Here is a 23,921-nt window from a genome sequence, read left to right as displayed (position 1 = left end):
ACTGAGCCCATTTATTCTGGCTTTTGTTCAGGAAAAGCAAATGTGACCTAATACTGAATAAGCCCATTTGTGTTGGAAGGATGCAAAATGAGATTACTCAGCATGAACATGTCCACAAGGCATTGCCCCTTGTGACTTGTCTGCACAGAGCTTAGGATGAAAAGTGCTCTGAAGGACTAAATACAAAATGCCCATTGGCAGGTTGTAGAGGAGAAAGGTCTCACTGAGGAAACCGAGGAAAAGGGAGAAAAAAAAGAGAGAGAAAGAGTGGGTCATCCTCCCAAACTTTCTGTCTTGAAACAGAATCCACAATGCAGAAGGAGAGAGGACCTTGCAAAATAAAAATGGAAAATCATGCCAACCTATTTTTGTCCTGTATGTGAAAAATTAGTCAGAGTTTAAAAAAACAAAACAAAACAACTAAAAAAAATCCAAAACACCCCCCACCAAAAACACCCATCAAAATCTCCGACTCAATTTTACTCATATGCATTTGATCAGCTTTCTGCAAACCCCCCAAGTGAAGCCTGCCAGCCTAAGCTAATATTAACACTTTATTGTTGGCTGTAATCAGAACGTATCCAACCTCTTCAGCCAGCATGGATCCCGTCTCTCATGCCTGTCAGGCATCCTGAGGAGCTCAGCTACATAAGCAAGAAGCTTTGCTGCTCTGCAGTGTACAGAAATCTCATGTATTTACAATTACTGAGTGTATTCTGGTTAAAAGACAGACATACCTTAAATGCCATAAACTTGTGATATGGTTTTGGAGCCCAGGCATAGATCTCTACAGCGTTCTTTAAGGCAATCACCAAGAACTTGATCCTTTCATATTTCACTAAAATAAAAATAAAACCCATTTTAAAAACGTTCACTTTCTTTCCAAAAAGACTGAACAACTCATCTCCAGGAATTGCTTCTCAGGCCATCTCTCTGTTGGTTCTCATTAAGTAAAGTGTCCACCTAACACAGACAGATGAATTCCAAATTTATCTGTGGCTATGGTCTACTCATACTTTTAAGATAAAATTGTCAGGTCAGACCTAAAACTAGAGAATAAAAATCCATCTCTTCAGACATTTATTTCCAGAGAGGCCACTCACCGACTTTGTAGTGGATGCATCCTTCCAGGTCCCCGACTGTGATCCAGCCCTGCTTCTTCTCCACCTCAGGGTCATTGTGTAAAATCCTGTTTCTCAGCCAGGACAGGTAATACACACGCAGCTTGTTCTTCTTTCCTGTTGGCAAAGGAAACGTCCCTGTCAGAGCAGAGCCCGTGTGCAGGGGGAGTCTTCAGGGGAGGTTTCAGTGCTTATTTTCACTCTCAAGATGATAAAATTCAAGTTAGTTTCGTGATGAAGTTGAAAATAGTAATTTAGCTGTTGTGTTAGGTTTTTCTTGAGAAGAAACACATGGAAAGCAAAGCCCAGACCTCTGTCTCCCAGACTGCAGGCGGACACTGGAAAAGCCAGGCTTTTGCTTCCCATAGGCGGGAAATGTTCCTTTTCCTATAAATCAGTGTTCACAGTGAGATGGTGGGGCACAGCAGGGTGCTGACCCCAGCTCTCTTACAGCTCAAGGCTCATCCAACCACTCAGCTACCTGGTGTCTTTCCTTTTCTCTCCTTCATATAACATTAATTCCACCCTGGAGCTGAGACATGAGCTCCTTGGCCTGTGACAGGCACCACTGCTTGCCAATGAGCCCAGAGCTGGGCTCTGCAGTGCTGAGGGGCTGCCAAATTTCTGCACACCTGCCTGCTCTTGGATGGCTGTGATGTGGCTGCAAACCTCCCTGTGGCTGCAGAGCCCCTGCTACAGGGACAGGACACAGCTCACACCGAGCCCGGTGGGACAGGACCCAAACCATAAACCAAGGGCTCTGTCTGCTCACAGGTTTCCACAAGTCCCCAGGACTCATTCTCAGCATCATCTTGGGGTTTGGTCCTCCCCCCATTCATCTTCCAGCTGTACTAAACCCCTTATTCCTACAGCTGCATCCCCAAAACCACAGGGGAGCTGCAGACCAAGGTAAATGACAGAGCAGCAGGTCTGGAGTTCTGTCTGAATGGAGGGAGCAGGAATTTGCAGGTGAATGCAGAGTGAGCCCAGGGGGTGTTAACAATGTGAAAGTAAACAGAGGATGATATCAAGCAATTGTCCTAATGAACATTTATCTTGCTGCCCTCCATGAGCTTTGTGGGACAGGTATCAGCAGGAGAAGGCTCTGCCATCCACGTGCTCCAATGGGGTTGCTCTGCAGGAAGATTGCCACGTGCTCTCCTAGGAGACTGGACTACAGAGTTTTTGCTTTATTTGCCAGAAATCACCCCATGAGCCTGATATGAGCACTCTGTAGCTCTTGGCAGAACATGGGGACAGTGACAAGCCCATGGCCCTCACGATGCTTGGGGCACCCCAAGCACAGCCCTGAGCTGGAGCCCTGAAGATGTGGATATTTTTTGCCCCAGCTAGAGCCAAACAAACTAAAAGCAGATCTCTTTGCCCTCTCAAGCTGTACCCTGTACCTCCCCTTTCCTGCTGAAGGAGAATGGAGTGCTGCAGATAAAGTGGAGCCAGCAGGTGAAGGGAGCAAACTACTCTTGGAGGCAATTCTTCCAGATTTAACTCATTTGATTCCGGAATAAACCACCTCCAGGCTCCCCTGGGAGCTTCCGTCAAACACTGGTGGGCAGGTTTTGTCTGAGCTGGGACCACTCAGGGCTCAGGGCTGAGCAGGGGAGAGCACGAGAGGAGCACCTGATATTGTCACGAGGACGTTGAGGCCCTCGAGCACATCCATCTGCTGGAATCGCCGTCTGTTGATGAGGTTGTAGACCTTCCCTTGCCCACTTCGGTCCAGCAGCATCAGGCCATTTTCCGTGCCCACCAGCAGATTCACACCTGAGGAGGAGAGGGCAGGCAATGGGCACCAGGAGCTACAGCTGCTCCCAAGGAGGCACCCCGAGCTCGTCTGTGCTGCCCCACAAGTGTGACCGACCCAGCCAAGGCTGGGGTCTTCCCAAGGACAGGAAAGGGTTACAGCACAGGGACTCAGGAACATGAGCCTTGCCCGGGACCGAGAAGGGCCAACCAGAGGCAGGGGCTCAGCTCTGTGATGGCACATTCCCATTTCCCCACCAGCCACGGGCTCTGGGGAGCTCTGCCGAGGGCACAGCATGCTCAGGGCTTACCCCACAAAGCAGCACAGAGTATCTCCGAGTTGAAGCGCTTCTTGTACTTCCGGATCTCCGGGGTGTCGCTGTGGGGACGGATGTTGGTGGGGTTGACGTTCACCACCGAGATCTTACGGGCTTCGTTCAGCTTGGCCTGCTCCTGCCTGAGCAGCTCGCTGGTGAACAGGGCTTGCAAGGAAACACAAGAGGACAGGGGGGTGTGATGGGTTAACTGTTCTGCCACCTCTTTTTTTGGGATAGAAAGACAATACGGGTTTTATTTCCTGATGGGGGAGTCATCGCTGTGTTACAAGATATCAGTTTGCCCAGGCAGATGGGAGTGGGGACTTCTGCTGCTTCCTGTTTTCTCTCAGACCTTTCTGGTGGCATTTAACTGGTGGGGGAGAAGTTGGATGGAAACTGGAGAAGGCAAGGATGCAGACACAAGCAATGTCTGGACAAGACTGAGTGAAATGTGAAACAGGTTCAGTGGGGTTATTCGGGCTCCCAACCTGGTTTCCACAAGACCCTCCTCTCTCAAACTGGCCTCATTGCCTCCTACCAGTAGCAGATGACTCCTCATCCTCATCTTCATCTTCATCAGTAGGTGAGGTCTGATACACTCTGGTGTCCACAAATGGGGTGAAAGAGGCTTTGGTGCTACTTCCCATACCGTACTGGAAAATAAACATCAAAGAGAGAGCTCAGAGCACAGAAATAACAGTCATTTTGTGTGTGAGTGTACATGTAAGACTTTCTAATTAGCAAACACAGTGTCTGCCCCTAAGGTGCCCTTTTCGAGCCCTCTATAAACATCTTTTCCTCCTCCCCATCTAACTAATCAGAGAAAACATTAAATTGGATTTCTGTGTGTCTGTGAGCAACAGAAAACGAGAGGAGCAGGGCCTGGCTCTGCTCTCTCCTCGCAGGCAGAAGCACAGCCATGACACTGGTTATGGACAAGCTGCAGGGCCAGAGGCAAAAGCCACCACAGGCAAAAACCAACCAAGAATCACAGAATTGTTTAGATTGGAACAGACCTTTAAGATCATCAAGTCCAGCTGATAACTTGCCTGCATCAACACACCTGCCTTAAAACCTGCTCTGGGATGTCAGCCAGGTGAGTGTTTGCTTTTCCCACCGTGCAGCCAAGGGTGGTGGGACCCTGGGAAACCTTGGCACAGGGCAGCTGACATGGTTTTAAACTGCCCAGCATTTCAGGTGGGACTGCAGAAAGAGCCATTTCTAAGCTAACAAATCTCAACCTGAAGGTATTGCAGGGAATGTCAGAGCCAATACTTTGCTGAGGGAATCTGGGGATGAACAAACTGCAACATCACGTTGCTTTCTTTTTAAAACCACTGCTTTGTTAAGGCAGAAAACGAGGCTAAGACCTTCTTCCTAGCAAAAGGAAATCCTTGCCTTGGGAGTCGAAATGACGTGATTTCCCCCCTCTGTTGAGCAGCTTATCCTTCCTACTCCATTACTTACCAAGGATATGCTTTATGGATGAGCTCCATTTAGAGCTGTAACAGCAGCAAACCCCAAGTCACTCTGCAGCAGCACTACTGCTCACGTTTTTCTTCCCTGGGACATTGCCCCTTCATGAAATAAATCTCCCTCAGCTTTCATGTCACCCCGTTACCGAGCACAGGCTGATGTGCCATGGGAACACCACTGCCCTGGCACATCCCCACCCCAGCTGGGCTGGGCCTGTCCCTGTCCTCCAGTGGGCCACAAAAAGATTTAGGGGCAAAACCCTATCAGGCGTAGGAGCACCCTCGTGGCTTGTGACCTTCCCGAGCATTCTGGGGCTGGCATCCACACCAAAACCACGCTGCGCATCCTGCTTCCCTCTCAACTCTACTCCCCTGACAGTCTGGCTGTTTCCATAGAAACAGGATGGATTCCCAAACAGTACACGGTAATCAAGACCCACGGAAGGAGTCGGCAGCCTGCGGCAGGGAAGGCTGCGGGCACGGATACCACATTTACATACACAGTTCATCCCCATTTATGTGCACATGTAGGACAGACTTAAGCTACTTCGTGCTTCTCTCAAATCCAAGAAATACACAGTTTTTTTCCCTGTGCTGGATGTCTTTTCCAAAACCACTAACAATTCAAGGAGGAGAAAAATTCAGTATTTACAGGGATGCTTTCCAGCTGAGAGCCAAGTGCTTTCCGGCAAATGAATTATGAAGAAACCCCTCATCTCAATGCATTTTTCCTTCTCAGATTCAGTCATTCTCCACAGAAGCTGACATTTTAATAACTTACAAGTCTGCTATTTAAATACTAAGACTTCATCTTCCTCCAGGTCCTGTTCCACTGCCTATAAACCTCCGTGGTGGCTTACAAAGAGCAGCAAGCTGCACGCTGAGGTTGTGCTCACTCCCTTCTTTTTGCTCACAGCACCATGAGTCACCTGGAAGCCCGTGAACTAAATCTCCAAGTTTCCACTCACACCCACTCCCAGCTCAGTCAACCCTAAAAATGCAGTTTTAGAAATGGAAAAGATCTTTTTGGTCGCTACTTCTATAAATGAATAAATTTTAAACCCAATCCCAGCCTGCATTTCAGCAGTCCCAGGATGACTGTGGAAGGTGTTACTTTCAGGATCGACTCTCTCATTGTTGCTTTTAATACCAACGAGGAAACAGAAAAAAATTCGAGGTCAAGTCAGGCACCATCTGTTCTTACGTTTCATCAATGCCCAATTCCAAGCAATTTTTATTTTTATACTGCTAGTAAAAGTACACCATGAGTACATAATTTCTATGAAAGAACATAGTATGGCAGAACTTTTGATGTGTAACCCACAAAATGAAATGAAAACATTACATACAATAGCTTTTTTAGCACCAAATGAGTTGATTTCTCATGGGAAAAGAGAATGTTCTTGTGCCTCATTCCCACAGCTGGAGACAGTAAGCAGGGAACAACAATTCCCTTGGTTCATTGTCACATCTTGTACTTTCTAAGACTTTTTACACCTTATACAACATTAATGTTCAATCATGTCCCTGTACAACACCTACCAGGGAAAAATACTTTGCCTTGACACGAAACACATGATTTTAAAGTTGTGCAGATTTTTTTCTAGTCTGAAGAACTATCCAGAATTTTGCTGGCTTTGGTTTTTGCTAACCTTTTGAATCACGTTAATTATCAGAGATTGCAGAGGAGGAAGCTGGGCCCAGTTGAAGTTAATGGCATCACTGGCTCTCATAATTTCCTTTTATATCCAAGAGTAAAAAAAATAAAAAAAATAAATGGGGCTTTCACATCAGTTGGCAGCACTTAAACCATGACCACCAAAATTCCAGCAGGTGGGCTTGAGAGACCTACTGTACATTTCTACCATCAGCCACAGACCCAGAGAGCAACAACCCATCCGATTCCATCGTGTTTCCACTACACTCACCCACGTGGACCAGAAACGGAGAGAGAGAAGAGCCAAGAAAGCCAGGGAGGAAAGCAGGAAAGCCCCTTCGTGGGGCAGAGAGGTTAATACTTGTTTAATGCGATGCAAAGGAGAAAGAGGAGCCCCCCACCACCTACTTCAGGCACCGAGTCCATGTCCTGTGCATGCGTGGAGACTCGCCCCAGGGCCTCGGTCGGCGTGCCCGCCGGCGAGTGGCTTTGCTGCACCAGGTCAGGGAGATTGATGTGACCTGCAAAGCCATTGCTGGCTGCGTGGCCAGAACGCTTTTTTTCACCAGAGGTCTGCAGAGACACAAGGCATGAGGAAGAAAGAGAAGGGAAGGGGGGGGGGGGGGGAAGAGAAAAAGAAGAGAAAAAAAAAAACCAAACAAAACTAAGTCGTTGGCTGTCCCCAAGTTCCCAGAGCAAGCGCAGGAGAAGGACCCTCTCTGTTCCATCCCCATGCAGTCTGGCAAGCAGCAAATCAACCCCCCGCTCCAGGAGAAATAAAGACAGGATTAATCACAAAGTCAATACAGAGTAATTAGCCACGTTGCAGCAAGAGAAGCCTGATCACTGTCGTCTGGAGACAAGGAACGTAGGGCAGATTCTGCGCTTGCCACCATGGGCACAAACCCCATGGCCAGCTCTCCTCCCCACATGGCCACTGGCCATCAGTGACAGCAGAATCTGAGCCCTTGATCAGCACAGCTATAGCAGCGAGTAGCCTGACTGCAAATGCCAACACAGCCCCGTCCATGTTTCTGTAACCCAAACCAGCAGTGAACAGTGGCAGCAGTGGTGGAAGAGTGACAGAACTGGCAGCTCGCTCTGCACACAAGGTTCCTTGGGTTTCCCTGGGGTTCCTCTTCTGCTCCATCCCCTCCCTGTGCAAGGCAGGTGCTGGGAATTTTCTGCCTTCCTTACTTATTTTGCCATTTTGATGAATCTCACCTACCTGAAGCACACCAGTGAGATCGGTACAGGGATTTGCCCATTTGCTGGGATTGGCTCACCAAGCTTCTGGCCAGTCCTAACAACATTTATCTTTTGATTGCTCATTACCAGCACCTTCAATCACACCTTGCAATCACAACAAGGAGTGAAAAGCCCTTTGCCCAAAGCCCACTGACCTCAGGGAGTCCATCCTCTGATGGCTTTGGTGGGGAGAAAACAGTGAACACCCAGCATAAGGTTTCAGTTTGGGTTTCTTATCACGCTCTCTCCTCAGAAAGGGGTTTTCCAGCTGCTTGTCTTGCCCATGGCTTTTAAACCCTTCTGCATCCCTGGTTTTCTCATACAGCCTTGCTGGCACAGCACCTGTTTTACTGCTGTGATGCTGAACACAAGCTCATTTCAGAAATGGTTCCCTGTTAGAGGGATTTGTTCTCCCGTTCAGCCACATCACCCTCCCTGATACAGGGATGTGCAGAGCTGTGGGGATCCCTGCTCTGAACAGCTCCTCCCCAGAGAAGGATGAGGTGGGCTGTGCATTGTTGCTCACCTCCAAAACTGATGGAGAAAGGCAGCAAACGTGTTGTGATTTCTTTGGTTAAATCCTTCCTTTTTCCAAAGTTGCATTCACCTTTTTCCTTCACATGTGAATATTTTATATAAATGGACCTAAGAATTAAAATGCTCCTCAAGTCTAGTTTGCATTTGATCAAACATCCCTCCTTCACAACTGCTGACTCCAAATTCTGCTCCCTCCTTCTCCTCCCCCATCCACCTCCTTTACATGCCAGTAGGAGAGTGACTCCCCTGTTCACTAACTCCCCCAGCCTCCTGCCCTCTCACCAGGAGATCTGCTACCCATCTGTGTTTCCAGCAGCATCACCGGAACATTCCAGGAACTGGGAAACTGAGGAACACTGAGGGAGATCTTCCCCAGCCAACAAAGGAGCCTCCTCTGCCTCATTCCTGCAGTACCATCCATCAGGATTGATCCCACCGCAGCTTCACCTCCACAAGGCTGGCGCTGAGGATGAGGCCTTGCATCCCTGTGGGATGCCCAGTGTCCCCACAGCCAGCTCTGAGCAGGACCAGCCCCTGCCAAAAGCCTCCAAATGCTCTACGGACACTGCAGGGCTCTAACAGTCACATGGTGGCAAAGGCTGGGAAGAAGAGGGGAAACTCTGGGCCAGTTCCAAGCGTGTAACTAAATGCTGTAAATGGAAGGCAACTTCTGTTGCCGGGAGCAATTGTGGGGTTACAGCAGAGCCGTTTGCAGGAGCCTCCTCCCCGTCGTGCCCTGGCACTGCTATTCACTGCTGTTTGTAGTTCTGAGAAACATCTGCACTTGTCACATTTGCTCCGAGAGTAAACTGCATTAACGAGAGCGCTAACGAGCACATTTGACTCCATCATTTTGTGTTCCGGACACACAGCACTGTTAGTTGTTGTGCTTACATGGGCAAAACCTCCTGAAGATGCTCCATGGAAATACTTGTTTTACAACTTACCTCCCTCACCATTAAAGTCCCTTCCCTTGAAATATTGCTAAACGTATCTGCGTGGGAAGTCTCTAGCCCGTGGGTTGTCACCATTCCCAGGTTGTACGGCTCATTGCTTCCAGGAATTCCTGTTGGTCTGAGGACAGAATGGAAAAGCATTAATGATAAATATTCCCTTTGCTAAAATAAATTAAAAAATCCTCTAATACAGTATTATTTCAGTAAGGGTAAGGCTCTGTATCTCTCAAGAAGAAAAATTAGAAAATGTATCCACTTAATCTACAGGGAAATGATTGATGTTGTCTGAAATACAGGACCGGGGTCGAGTTGATAAACTAGAGATACAGCACAGAGACCACAGAGAAGGACCTTTCTCCTCCCAAGGTGTCCCAAGAGGGGCAATGATGAACAGGTAACAAGGAGTGGCAGTCCTGCTCTACGTTACATCATTTTTTCTACTTAAGAAAGTTTAAGAAAATATAATTCACTCCCTTTATTCCCCAATTCAGCCACTGAAAAGGGAACAGTGCCTCACAACACCTGATGGCAAAAGACAGCAGGAGAGAGGATGGGGTTTAGAGAGGGTGTGGGCAGAAGGACAAGTTGTGACTTGTAGCTCTCTGCAGTTTTCCAGGTGAAAATGTAGCCCTAACCCATGGTTTCATCTTGAGCTTATTTCTGTGCTCCTATCTCAAGAGACAGGCTGGAATCTATTCTCACACACTACCATTAGCTTTTCACCACTGCCAAAGGATGAGAAAAAGTACAGTTATTCCAGTTATAAAATAAGAAAGCAGAGACAGAGGAGGTTATGTTAATTTTGAGACTGTAAATGCATGGCTGTGGTAGCCCCAAGGTCTCAGATTTCATCAGCTTTCACGTCATGCTGAGAGAAATCCCTGGACATGGGCAAGAGCTGGCTTGCACAGCTCAGAGAAGAGGAAGTTGAAGGGAGTCATCACAGTCTTCAGATGGAGAAATGATACCTGCAGAGGTGGATGGAGTAAACAGTCCCTCCTATGCACTGGGACACAAAGCGATGGACAGGATTATCCTACAGCAGGAGAGACCTGGATAGAGCTGGAATGAAGAGCAACTAAGTGCTCAGGGAGGATGCCCAGGGAAGTTTAAAAATGGGTTATACAAAGATCACTTGGAAAGTGCAGGAGAACATGAGATGATCTCTCTCAGCCCCAGTTTCTAATGTGACAAACACTGAACACAGAAAAATAAAGCTTTGATACAAAAATACCCAACTACATCGAGTCTGAACTTAACGTCCCTTCTGTAAAATAAGGGTGTAACTCAAAGCATTTGCTTTCTTCCCCAGACATAGAACAGTGCAGCCCTGCCTGCAGATATCCCTACATCTCAGATATTCCCGCATCTCCACCTTCCCATCTCTGGCGCACGCACGTTCATCGACGGGACATTTTGGGACAAGTGGCGTTTGGCTGGCAGCGGGCTGGGATCATCCATCTCACCACCGTGCCTGTCATCCCACACATCTGGCTGCAAGGCATTCAGTGAGACATTTTATCCACTGAAAAGTGCTGTGTCAAACCCAAGGTGTTTGGAGAAGGATGTCAGCGTGGATTAACCACTCCTGATTAAACTCCTCATCCGAAAGCAGCTTGGGGCCCCTTCTCGCACGCATGACTGCCCATCCGACTGCTTCAGATTCAGAGCCATCCCTCCATCTCCTGACCTGCTCCAACAAATTCCAAGAGCTCTGATTTTAATTCTTCTGGTGGAAGGAAGCTCCAACCCAGGAGCTTGGCACTCTGAATAACAAGGACCCCAAGGAGACCTCTCCTTGCCACCTGGAGGGCTTCTGTGCCGCTCCACTATGAATCAGAGAATCAAAGAATTGCTTAGGTTGGAAAAGATCTCTAAATTCATCAAGTCCAACATTATCCCAGCACCATCATGTCACTGCTAACCACGTCCCTAAAGCCAGGTATGCCTATATCGACTAATAATTCATTTATCAGGAAAAATGGAAATGAACTGATTAAAATGCAATTAATCCCCCGAAGATTCCCACAGCTCCTCTGCAAATTCAAGGGGCAGGAGTCAGATCCTGCTGCCAGGCAGAGACCTCCAGAAACACTCCTGCAAAGTACCAGGAAGGAAGCCCAAGCATGATGACAGCTCACTGTGCATGTTGAAGCTGTGCTGCCCTCCTCCCTCCCCTAGAGAGACTCAAAAGCACAAGTGGGACACAACAATAAAGTCAGCTGACCTTTTCACTTCAGTGTTTTAGCCCACCATGTTTTGCTGCCAGCACAGTGACTGAGCCAAGAACAGAAATCAAAGACAAAGGTTCAGGATTATTATAATCCTGGCGCTACCAGTTGGCACTGGGCAGGCCACCAAGTACTGCACTTCAGCATAGCTTGATGTGGGGCAAGACCAAGAGCAGGCAGAGCTTGAAACAAGCCTGTGCCATGGGCAGGACCCATGGCGGGGATGAGGTCAGCTGCAACCACTCTGCCCAAAAACCTGCCTGGCTCATCAAAAGGAACAGGTCCATCAGCTTCGAGCCAACGTTCACTGAATGTGCAGTGGAAATAGTTTTTTTTTTTTTGTTACTTTTCCATTAAGTATCTCTAGTTTGGACCAGGAGAAAGACTCATCTGAATACATTATCCCTTGCAACCTTGTTCCCAGTGCCAGCCACCAAACACGGATGTGCTTTGGACATGTCCTATACCACAGCTACTGCTCCTCCAGGCCAAGACACACCACAGTTTCACCTCCAGACCAAGACACACCACAGTTTCATGGCTTGCCCCCCTCAAAAGAAAGCCCTTCTCACATAAGCCGTGGGATGTCACTGACAGGCACCGTCCCATCATGTGTCTCGTTCTCCCCGTCCTCCTCCTCCTCCTCGCTGCTCTCGGACTCCTCGCTGGAGGAGGAATAGTCTGTCACCTTCTTCAGGGGGCGATTGGTTTCCTCGATGCGCAGCTCCCTCAACTCTTTGGCTAAGGCCGTCAGATCCTAAAGGGGATGGGGGCAAGGAAACAAGAAAGCGATGGCTGTTACATTCAGAGCGAGGAGAATGTCACATACATCTCTCCAAAAGCCAATGCTAACAGCACGAGCAACAAGAAATAGCTTTACAGAGTCGTTACAAACATGAGACAAACGTAAGACAATGTTTGTAGCATGTAGCATTTATTAAACAAAACAAAACTGATTTACGCTCACTGAAAAATCAATAGCCAACCTCTTCTTTTTCTCTTTGGAACGTGTATGTGCATATATATACACACACTTATATGTATATACACGACAAAATTATATTTGTTGGAAAAGGTGAAGTTCAGTCACCATCATAGTAAACTGGAAAACAACGTCACTTCAAAGATTGGCTCGGAGAATTTCTCCAGCAGGGTTTTCTCTTCTTTCAAACTTCTCAGAGAGACCCCGTAATGGTATTTATTCTGTAATAAATGCATTTGGGAAGGAAGCAATGACAGCATCTCCCATGGAGTGGTGCAATCCCCACGTCAAGAGCTGCTTCCATGGTGAGTCTCCACTGTCGGGCGGCTGCCGAGAGGCGGTGAGGAGCACGAGGAGAAGCGCCCAGCTCAGCCAGACTTTGGAGTCACAGCTCTGAGTCAGCCACACGATCAAAAAATAATAATAATAATAAAAAGAAAAAATCCCTCAGCGGGACCCATTAAGCACTTTAATGTGAAATGTGGCAGCCTACAAGCTAAGGGAAAAAGAAAACAAAAAAGAAAGCCTTGAAACGAGAAAAAAGATAGGAGCAGTCCCAAAGCCTAGTCATAATTTTTCAGTTTACCATGACTTTGATGAGGTCTCAGACCCGACAGTCATATAAAATAGACACTGCTATTTCAAAACAAGGAACATGGCAGGCACCGTGTAGAAAAGAGACTTTTTGTTATCTTACATGCTTTTATAGCAATGCAGGGGGAAGCAGTAGGGCAGAAAAGCATGAGAGCTCGAATTAGAATGGGTTAGAGAACTCTGTTGCACAAGACATGCACATGACGAACAAAGCATTGCAATTGTCAGTCTTACCATTTCTCCCTATATTAGTGACCGAGGTAGGCATCAGTGCATTCGGTCAGAGATAAAGGATCAGGGAGAAAGAAACTCATTGAAAAAGACTAAATTCCACAATAGTCTTACGGCCATACTCTCATTTACTGCATTTCCAGTTTACCGTTCCAGCAGGGCGACTACAGCAATATTAATTACGGTTGCAAAGAGAGCTCTTAAAATCTATCCTGTCGACACGTGAAGAAAACGATGGAAAACCTCTATGGCTGAGATGCAAACCCAGTTTGGTTTTTAATTGTGAAGTAGGAATGCTTTGCAAGCAATCTGTGCTTTGGTTCCTGATGACCCACACCTCCCGGCGGGCCCCCACCGGTGACAGCTGCACATTCTGCTCCCAGGTCTGCCCTGCCTGGCCTCTGATGTACAGGATGGACTCCCACTGATATTGGAGAGCTTTGCATCAGACTAATTAGTACTACTATACCAAAAAAAGCCTAGCTTTTTTTTTTTTAAATGGTCAGTTCCTGTTTCACAGCAGGAACCTGTGATGGGTTTTATATGGGTTGTTCAACGAGGAGACGAAAAGGCTCTGGAGAGACCTTAGAACATCTTCCAGTACCTAAAGGGACTCTCAGAGATTTGGAGGGGGACTTCTGACAAGGGCCTGGAGTAACAGGACTAGGGGGAATGGCTTCAAACTGCCAGAGAGTAGGTTTATACTAGATATTAGGAAGAAATTCTTCCTTGTGAGGGTGCTGAGGCCCTGGCACAGGGTGCCCAGAGAAGCTGTGGCTGCTCCATCCCTGGAAGTGTTAAAGGCCAGGTTGGACAGGGCTTGGAGCAACCTGGTCTACTGGAAGGTGTCCCCGCCCACAGCAGGGGGGGGGGTTGGAATGAGATGAGCTTTAAGGTCCCTTCCAACTCAAACTATTCTGTGATTCTATATCCCTCTCCAAATGCTCTCTATACCTTTAAAAAAGTCTCTTTGTTGAGATTAAAGACAGAATGTGATATTTCAAGAGTTTATTTTCGATGCCAACATGTTTGGGATTGAAATACAGTCAAATCTGCAGTCACGACAACTAATTATTTTAATTAGAGCTGTAGCAGCTTCTATGGTATGATTGTTTCTTTTCCTAAATAAGAATCAGTGACAACTTCAGCAGCTTAACAATGCTTTCCATTTAGAGTATCAAACATGCTCTTTATTGAGCACTTGCCTTTGAATTGGATTAGAGCCTCTCACTTTAAAAAGGACTTTAGGGCTGTGTAAGAGCATCTCAAAATTACAGCTGGACTTTTGCAGTGCAGGACTAGGACTGAACTCTTCCCTATCAAAGCGATGGACTGTGAAAATTACCTCTTTTTTGCACCTTCCATTTCTAACGTGCCTCAGGGCACCCTATCAGCCTTCTTTGGTCATCGCTGGAAGACAGTCAAATGTTTTAAAAATCAGCTTAATTAGTTTTAATAACTAATTTGGAAGTTCTAACAGCAATAATACTCTCAGACAATATAATCAGATAACTCTTATTTCCTAGTTAAAGCTTTGCCTCGGGATGGTTAATCCTTTGATGATATCGTTTTCTGCAATAAATGAGTACTTTGTAGGATTAAACGGCTTCACCAAGTTGCTCTTGGACCAAAAACAATCTGACAACTAGAAAGAAAGTGCTCTGTAGTTCCATACGTGTTCCAAGTGTTATTACTGAGGGTGACATAATACATAAGTTAGTAGTGTCAGTGCTCTTTAATTACTTTTAATTACAAAGCCTTCTTTAGATTTAATATTTGCTGGAATCAAATCAACTTGGTTTCCGAAATCACATCGCTCATTGAACTTGAATTTAGCACACATGCTGCCTCTATTTAGACACTTATTTATGTGCTTTTTTCTTAACAAAGCACCTCATTAAACAGAATGTATTGCTCATATTATACCCAAGAGAACAAGTTAACTAACCAGCGCATCTTCCTGCTTTCATATCTTCTATTTTTAGAGGAAAGAGGCTGCAGGAGAGGCTGCTGATACTGGTACTTTCCATTACAGCTCTGCAGTTACCAGTATCAGTATCAGCAGTATGTGCACAGTGATGCATGTGTGAGGCAAGTTAAATCAGGAATGCTGGATCTTTTCCCATGACTATTTAAACATTCACCATCGCCAGATACAGATTTATTTAAAATACTGTCATATGTGAAAAAGGTAATTCAGGACTTTCATTTTTTTGAGAGGACAGATGAGGACAAGCATTGCCCATCAACATCCAAGATGGCTCTGCTGACTCTGGCTTTGCAGCTGATGCTGGTCCATGAAAATGAATTATTCCACTGCTCTGTTTTCCTTTATTTTTGAAGTGCCTTCATTCAAATTAGGCTTAAAACACATTTCAAATAGCACTTGGTGGCCCCACTGAAATCAGTGGGTGGCCAGGGGCTGTGGCTGAGAGCAGAATGTGGTGAGGGGTGCCCGGACCATCTCCATGTGCACAGGAAACCTCCGCTCTCACTCCTCCTCTTTCCAACACGCCAAACAACAGCAGCACCACACGTGGACCTTGGGGTGTCTCTGCCGTGGCCTCCATGCAAGTGGTGTGGCCAGCAGATTCTGGGCAGCCCATGGCTGAGCAGAGCACACCAGCAGTGCCACTCCCCTCCCCACGGGCAGGCTCCCAACACAAGGATGCGACCTGTTCGCTCTCCCGTCTGACCCAAGATTGCATCATCATCTTTACCAACATCAGCACCAAGAAAACCCGGCTCGGTATTAAGCACTAACTAGTCAACCTTACATAGGCATGACCCACTGAGAAAAGATATCACTAACCTCATCTATAGCTTTCTTATAGCTCTGTGGGTAAAGGAAGAATAATCAGCATCAGAGGAAACAGATCGGGACAGGAAAAAGCCAGAGGAAGGGCAAGCAGGTTAGAAATAAAATTAGAATTGTTAGCTCAACGCTGTGGAGTGTAGAGAAAAAAAACATCATCAACAAAACATTAATACACATTAAAATAGAGAAGCAGTGGAAATTCATTTCATTATTAGGCCGACTCTGCAGTTTTAAGATACAAATGTCAACAGCATTAAACCAGGAGGAAACACTTCGGATGAGATTTTGCTCAGAGTAATACAAAGGGAGCGTACGGAGACCACTACCAGGTTGGGTTTTAAGCTGTGAAGGCTGTCGGGGGGCTGGTGGCCCAGCCTTCCCGAGCAGAGCATCCCTCCGCCGGGCTGCTGCGGGGGACATGCAGCACGGAACACAACAATGTGCCATCGGCAACCGCCGCGCCCAAGCTAGCAAAGCCCTTAAGCATCTGCTTCACCTGAAAACACAGGCTTAAGTGCTTTCCCCTAGACTTGGGCTCCTGGTAAAAAACTCATGCACTCTCTTAAGCATTCAGATCTCCCAGGGGCTCTCGCCGTACTGCTGCTTTCCAGTCTGTCTGCTGGAGAAGCACCAGTACCAGCCTCGTTTTTGGGGTCCCCGCGGTTACGCTACCGCACCGAAGGGAAATGTGGCCAAGCCGGCTGGCAGCATTCCCACGGGAAATAATTCGAGACTCACAGCGGGTCGGCTCGGTCGTGTCACGTCCCTGTTGTCTTCCTGCTTGACCTTGGGAGGCTCATGGGAGAGCACAGGGGACCCTTCAGGCTTGGCATTCCCTGGGTGAAAGGCAAGTGGAGAGAGCGGGAATTAAAATGCTGCCAAAAACCATCCCTGCATCCTGTCACCTGGGACAGGTGGGTGCAGGGGCTTCATCATCATTTTGCTTCTGCTGCCTTGTAAAATCCTCCTGCTCCTTTCTGCTCGACTGTCACTGCAATTCTCCATCAACAGAGCAAGAGAAACCATAATCCAGCCCAGCCTCCACAGACAGCCCCCTTGCAGAGTCACTTTTGTACTAAAGAAATGAATTTACTTTGCAGAAGAGCAGTGTATGTGATAAATTAAAAGCTGTGAAGCATCTGACATTGCTAGGACATTATTTGTCACAGGATTCCTCATTAGTAAAAACAAAACCAAACCCAAAATGACAATTGGTGACAAACTCCTTTAATTGACTACCTAGAGGAGTGACGGTTTCAACAACAGACATGTCATCTTATGGCCAAGTCATAAAAAATTCAAAGCATGGAGGCAGCATTTGTTTTAATGCTCTTCAGCTCTGGGGACTGGAACCACAGGGCTGTGCCAGAATGCAGATGTATGGGGTGTATGTGCTTTGGCAACTCCACTGTGATTAAACAGGGGAATGGAATATCTTTAAGAGGGCTTTAGGATGAGAGGAAACAATTTGGCTAGGAATATAAATCCCGTGTCAGCATGGCTGCCTGGCAAGACCACTGGAGAGAAAGCTTCTTCCAGGCTAAGTCACTCCTCTGCTCCAATCTCAGGCTTTGCACAAAGATGAAGTTCCAAAGAAATTATTATATACCATTATATACCATGTCAGAAGAAGTGAGCTTGGGTTGATGGAGCTAGGAAGCACACAGGTATTTTTTTCTGTTTACTCCAAAGCATAACTCCCATCTCCTTTTGTACAAGTTACTCGGCACTGCGATGCCAAGCCCAGGAGCAGCACACTGCTGTGGGCATCCCACATCAGCCTCCAGGCCAAAGGGAGCATTGGCATCTCCATTTGCAAGGAGGCCAGCAGCTTACAGAAATGATGGATCCTTTGATTTTTTTAAATTTTTTAAAAACCAAACATGAGGTCACAGGCCTCTTGCCCTTCCTGCATATCAGGAAGCCGCAGAGAGAGCGCCCGGTGCTAAGGGATGTTTCCAAGCTCACCTCTGACTCTGTTGCGCTCGCTGGAGCCAGCCTGGGAGCCGGGCTGGGATCCACCCTGGGAGCTGGGCTGGGAGCTGGGAGTGCTGGAACTGGAGGAGCTGCCACTGCTGGTCCTCTGCAGGGGGCTCTCCACGATGGTCTCTGTCCTCCTCAGGTCTGGGTTGCTGCAGGAGGACAAAACAGCAGGGCACCATCAGCTGGTGTCACACACACCCCTGGGGCTCCAGACCCTTCCCACACTGACAGGGACAGCTGCACAGGTGGGGAGATACCTCCTCAGCTGGAGAAGACAGGGCTGAGGCTCACCAATTTTGGGTGCACTACAGCCACGACAAAAAAATTGCCTAGAGAAGCCTTCTACTCTTATTTTGTCAAATTTGGCAACAATTAAAAGATTGTTTACTCAGAACTCCCTTTTGCTCTGTGGATTTGCAATGCTAGAGTTACCAATGAACCATTAATATTTATCATAAAAGCAGGAATTTGCAAAGTGCTGTTAGACAGACAAAGATTTCAGTGAACAAGGATCTCCAGTTTGCAACAAGGATGCAGATAATTTGTACCACTTATTCACACTCCCCAGTTTTCATGGCTTCGCTTCAAACTTGCATCAGATACCCACTTTTCTTTCTTGATTTCTCTCACCCTTGTGAACATACATAAATCTAGAATAAAAAAGTGCCCTTGATACACAAAGAGTGACTAATATCTCTCTGGGTATCGGATGCCTTTAGGAAATTAATTCTTACTTGGCATTGAAACGACATCAGAAGAGATGTTCACACAGAGTTATGCAATTTGGTTTTATACAGCGTTTCTGTAAGTGATCTTATTTAAATTCCGGTTAAAAATGTACAGTAAATATCCCCTCATTTTTTACAACAGGGTGACAAATAAAAGAAAGAATATTTTTGTAATATTTATATTTATGCATGGGCAGAATCAAGAACCAATAGCAGAGGTGGTTAAAAAGGAAAACTGGAAAAATGTTACATTACTCTGAGAGAAATGAAGTATGAAATAATTCCACTGAATATTTAAGTTCAATAGACATAGTAGCAACCTAGTAATTTCCAGTTTTCATCAAACTGAAGGCCTCCAGCTCATCCTGTACGGCTGATGTGTCCTTAGCTAAATTAACTCATGAAATGTATTTGAAAACTTTGGCAACCAGTGTCTTTACCTGAACTGACCAGGACTGGGATCATGAGGCTGCAGGAAACACTGGGCAACCTTGAACTCGAATCCCAGACTCCATTATCATTTTACTTCCAATACCATTACTTACAAGGACTACACAGTCCAATGTCCCTCTGCATTTTAAACTGTCCTTCAAGCAACAGCTAATTAAAAGAACTACGTTTTCAAGAGTTCTAAATGTTTCAGCCTTCAAGCAAAGAAGAGCAACAAATCATGATATATTTTTTCTCTAATTAAAAAAAAAAAGGAACAACAAAAAAATACTCTTCCTCCTACTGCTGGCCCTGCCAGCGACTCGAGGCTGCTGCCTGTGAGTTTGCTGATGCAGGGACGGGGCAGTGAGCTGGAAAGGAAGGCGTATGCTCAAACTAGTGACAGCACACACTATGAACATCCCAGCGTTCACTTTTTGACCTCACCCTGAGAGGACACGGCAGGAAGAAGCAGCCAAGGAGCTCCATCACGCAAAGCTAATTGGAACTCCTATTTCCCCCGAGATCTGCCCGTCTGAGGCCTCGCTCTGCAAAGCAGAGACAAGCTCTCGCATGACTAAGCCGTGTTTTTGCCATCCAGCTCTGAGCAGAGCCTGTCAGCTTCCCTGCTCGTTTCAAACATGCCCAGGGATAGCTGTGACATGGCAGAGATCAGACTGCAGCAGTGGTGCAGCTCCTTCCTCGAGTGCTCCAAGTGCAGTACCACAGTACCAGAGAGCTGGATCTGGTCAAGCTAAAGGCCCTTAGTCCTAGGAAGCCAAAAGGAATTTAATCCTTGATCTACATCTAAAGAATATATCAGCAAGCTGTGTGTCTGTCCTCAAGCACATTCCTCAGTCATTATCTGTGAAAAGCTGCTTTGATGCATAGGAAATGTATGGAATGTACCTCTGAGACCTCCCCACTGGCTTATATGGACCCCTTATACGCAAGAGGTGACAGTGGGAGAACCAGAATCTAATTCCACTAAAGGGAGTGTCCAAATTCCCACTTGACCCCCCAGAAGCAGGTGCAGCATCCACCTCCAAACCCTGCTGTGCAGGAATGTATCAGCCCAGGGAACAAAACCTCCAGGGATCCCAGTGCTCACAGCGTTTGGTGTCAGTACAAAACACTAATGGATGCAAAAATTCATCCCAGAGACGAGCAGCCCCGCAAATGCTGTGGTGCAAAAGCAGGGCTGCTGGGCAAGGCCAGGAGCAGTGTGGCAGTGGCACACCTGGGATCACTCCGGCCTGTCCCCTCCATGTCCATACCTTGCCCGAATGGGCTGGGAGCCCAGTCGGGGTCCCAGGGCGCTGCCATTGCCCGGGGAGTTCTTCCTTGCCAGAGCAGGGGATATGGAAGTGGTTCGTTGAGGCACCTGGAACAGAACAGAGACATCTGCCTTTCAGGGTCTGGCCCACCACCTGAGAGATCACGGGATCACCTTCCAGCACTGCCTTAAGGCTGATTTACAACTGATTTCCCACTGAGAGAAAGGTAATGTTTAGGGCAGTTATAAAACACAAAGCTCCTGGCTTTTAGAAGGAATCGCTGTAGTGTGAGACAGCAGGGAGCTGCAAAGGTGCTGTCAGGAATGCTCCTGGCACAGGAATCCCCAGCAGCACACAGAGCAGCCCAGCTACCCCCAAACAGGGCACTTGTTCAAAAAGGAATGTATGCACAGACATACACACACACACAGACAGAGATTTATAAAATGTAAATCTAACAAAACTCCGAAAACTAATTTTTAAGGTAAAATTCACCCTCAAGTGCATTTCAGAAGCCACGTCGGATCTTTTAGCACCTCTAGTTCAGGCATGACACAAGCCAGCAGACAGAAGATGTTGACCAGTGGACAAACAAGAGGGTTGACAGTGGGAAGATCCAGACTGACCCACCTAATACTTGGATTAAACACTATGTCCTCTGTTGAGCTTCAGATGCCGCTGCCAAACCCTTGCTGTTGGCAGGATGGCTCACCACAAACACCCAAAGCCAACTGCAGCCTACAGGTGCTATGACAGGCAACCCTGGAGCCCTGCCCCATCCCGTGGGAGCACAGGCACCTCTACATGGCCACAGGCATGGTGGTCTCATTCCCCGGCAGTGTCTGTGTGGAGAGGCACAATACTCACCATGCAATACCTTGCACCAGGTAACAGAGGCAAAGGGCTCGGTGGGATTAGCAAAAAAGGATTAGACTTTTTTTTTTTTAGATAAACACACAGTTGTAATCAGGTAAGATAAAAAGATTTAGTGAGTGAGCACGCTTTATGCTCTGCAGCATAGCCAGCTGCAGCTTGTCTCATTACAAAGCAGTCTCCCCTCTGGGTAGGGTACTCTGCAGTCAGGACTTGGGGAGGTTTTCACCTTCCTCTGAAGCATCCAGCCATAAGCACTGGCAGAAACAAGACCCTGGACCACAGAAACAGCCTCATGGGGCAGTCCTTTCATTGCTTCCAAACACAGCAAACCCACTTTGGGCAGCTAAATGTGAAGTCAGACTCCTCATGGGTATCACTAACGGCCCTAAATGTGATCTGGTGGGGACACTTTCCAAAGTTCATGTTCCCTCAGCCCAGGGGGAAATACTCCACAGTGCTGGAGAACAGCTTTTCTCCCAGCAGTAGGTGCCATGGTCTCACCATGTAGGGCATCACGGCAGCTGAGATGCCCTTCCCAAAGAACTGATGGCAAAAGCCAACATTAAATTGGAAGGGTTTTTTCTTAATTAGGTTAAAAGCAGGCAGCAGCCCTCCTGCACTCCAGAGGAGCCAAGCACACAAACAGCTCCAGGAGCTGCTGGCTTGCTGTTCCCCTCAGCTGAGCACTGCTGTCTCCTCTCACTTAGTGAGAGCAAAACCAGGAACATTATTAACACCCATGACACCACCATAGATCCCTTGCACAGGGACGCTTACCTGATAACTGGGATTTTGCTCTTAAAAGGTAAGTCACTTACTTAGTTAATACGCAGAAAAATTGCCTCTCAATCAGGGACAAATACTGCCTCACTGTCACTAACCAATTTATAATAATTTCTCCTCTGTAAAAATCCTCCCAGGCTGAGCACTGATTCACTGTAAGGTGAACTTTAATGGCCAAGTTATAATTCTTCCAAAATGAAGGTGTACAAACAACACGATCGAAATACTGGTCCAGAAGAATCCTAATTAAAGAGGTACTACCAGACACTGCCAAAATGTCAATGAATGTATAAAGCTGCTGGAGTCCTTACAAGTCTTCCATCAAATATTGATTGCAACTGGAGGCACAGTACTGGACTAAAAAGGACCCGTCTTATTGAGTATGACAAATTTTATGTTCCTATAATTCTATTTCAACAGAAGGTTGTTTTTTATCTGAGGGAAAGGGGAAATTAATTTGTTTTGGCCACTGTCCGGGCTCGAGAACTTTCTCTGCTGGAGGGCAGTGCTATTTTGCAGCACTGTGTGTGCACCCAAGAGCAGCTCCCAGTAACTTGTGCAAAATCTGCCTCAGGAAACGCAGCCCCCGGGCAGGTCGGTACTGGAGAGCCACAGGGATGGACTCAGTCCTGGCCACTCTGCTTTGCTGGAGGGACTCAGCTCTGGGATTGCCTCTTTGATGTGCTGAAAGTGAGGAGCGACAGTGTTACCTTTGGTGGAATGTCTTCCTCCTGCCGTAACCAAGAACTTCGGTCAAACTTTTCAATGCGAGGGGGCAGAGGAGGGTTTTCAGAGGTGGGGTCCGAGTTCTGCCTTGGCATCTCAGTGCGGTGAGAGGTCACCGTCAGAGCCTCCTGAAACCCAGCCAGTCCCTTTGCAGGCTGTTCATGCAGTGACTGAGACCCAGACAAGGAGCTTCCTTGGGATTTCACAGTGACCAGATGTGGAATCTAAGCACCAAGTCAAAACAGAACTATCAGTCAAAATAGGAAAACCAAAATCAAAAAAAGAAAGGAATCAAAAAAAATTTTAAAAATTTGATTTAAAAAAAGATAATTTTGATTAGCATTTTGGATGCACTGAAAAGCCCCCTCGGTCTGAGATCAGCACTGCCTTGGTTTCAGGAACTTCTGACTTTAATTGCATCAACGCAAGATCTGTTAAAAATTACATTTGCACAGCTCAGCCTTTTAAAATTGGGGAATGTCATGCTCAGTCCTGCCCACTCCTGCGTGTGCAGGGACACGGCTGGCACTGATAGCCCCCCTGCCATTCCGTGGGTGCCACCCTGGCACAGGGACACACTGCTCCCTCCTGCCTGCTCCCGCACACACCGTGCCCACCCCAGGCTCTGCCTGCTGCTGGCAGAAATTCCAGCTCCTCCGCCTGCACCTCTACAGTTGTGCTAATGAGGTTTGTCATGGATTTTCCATGTTAAAAATGAAAAAAAAAAGAAGGAAACGATAGTAAATAATAATTGATTAAAAAAAAAATCATCAGGAATTCTCAGGCATAGATGGCTTAAAAAAATATCTTGAGGCATGAGTCTCTATAGATCCCCTATCCCATGGATCAGCCCTACAGGATACGAGTGAAAGGAATACCGGTATCAGTTGTGGGAAACCTGAGAAAATCACAAATTTACAGTTTGTGAAATCAGAGGTTCTTCCCAGCTCACCGTGAAGCTGCACTTCTTTGATACAGCGGGGTTGTAGCTTTTATTTGACATTTCTACATACACGTCTCTGTTCATGTCTCACAGGTATGTGTGTATGCACATACACACACTGACAAGGGGCTTTGGGCTTCAAGCAACATTGTCATTGCTATTTTACTGCCAAACAAAAGTTTTTGTAGCTGTTGATGATAAGGGTTGCTAAAAAGGTCACTGAAAAATACGTGGTGAAATCAGAGAGA

At 46.9% G+C, this 23,921-nt stretch overlaps 1 protein-coding gene across 10 annotated transcripts in view; it reads right to left on the bottom strand.

Moving 5' to 3' along the window:
- The window catches only part of TNIK (TRAF2 and NCK interacting kinase), a 153,032-nt gene that overhangs the window by 5,984 nt on the left and 123,127 nt on the right, over positions 1–23,921 (bottom strand). For 2 of the 10 annotated variants that reach the window (XM_027724608.2, XM_027724613.2), the window contains 14 exons: positions 22,715–22,954; positions 20,346–20,452; positions 17,897–18,060; positions 16,667–16,764; positions 15,923–15,946; positions 13,114–13,122; positions 11,876–12,060; positions 9,064–9,190; positions 6,740–6,904; positions 3,738–3,852; positions 3,194–3,364; positions 2,760–2,903; positions 1,104–1,238; positions 738–838 (listed from right to left, as the gene is read on the bottom strand). In XM_027724608.2, coding sequence (XP_027580409.1) covers positions 738–838; positions 1,104–1,238; positions 2,760–2,903; positions 3,194–3,364; positions 3,738–3,852; positions 6,740–6,904; positions 9,064–9,190; positions 11,876–12,060; positions 13,114–13,122; positions 15,923–15,946; positions 16,667–16,764; positions 17,897–18,060; positions 20,346–20,452; positions 22,715–22,954 — 1,785 coding nt within the window. Of the gene's footprint in view, positions 1–737; positions 839–1,103; positions 1,239–2,759; positions 2,904–3,193; positions 3,365–3,737; positions 3,853–6,739; positions 6,905–9,063; positions 9,191–11,875; positions 12,061–13,113; positions 13,123–14,951; positions 14,955–15,922; positions 15,947–16,666; positions 16,765–17,896; positions 18,061–20,345; positions 20,453–22,714; positions 22,955–23,921 lie in introns of all 10 variants that reach the window. The other 8 variants (XM_027724611.2, XM_027724614.2, XM_027724612.2 and 5 more) reach the window with 6 other exon arrangements.

This window comes from Pipra filicauda, unplaced genomic scaffold, assembly GCF_003945595.2.
Source record: "Pipra filicauda isolate LSUMZ 115617 unplaced genomic scaffold, ASM394559v2 scaffold9_size5747161_pilon, whole genome shotgun sequence".
Classification (NCBI taxonomy): domain Eukaryota; kingdom Metazoa; phylum Chordata; class Aves; order Passeriformes; family Pipridae; genus Pipra; species Pipra filicauda.
Note: the sequence above shows the minus strand (reverse complement) of the source record. Positions and strands in the feature narration are given on the sequence as shown.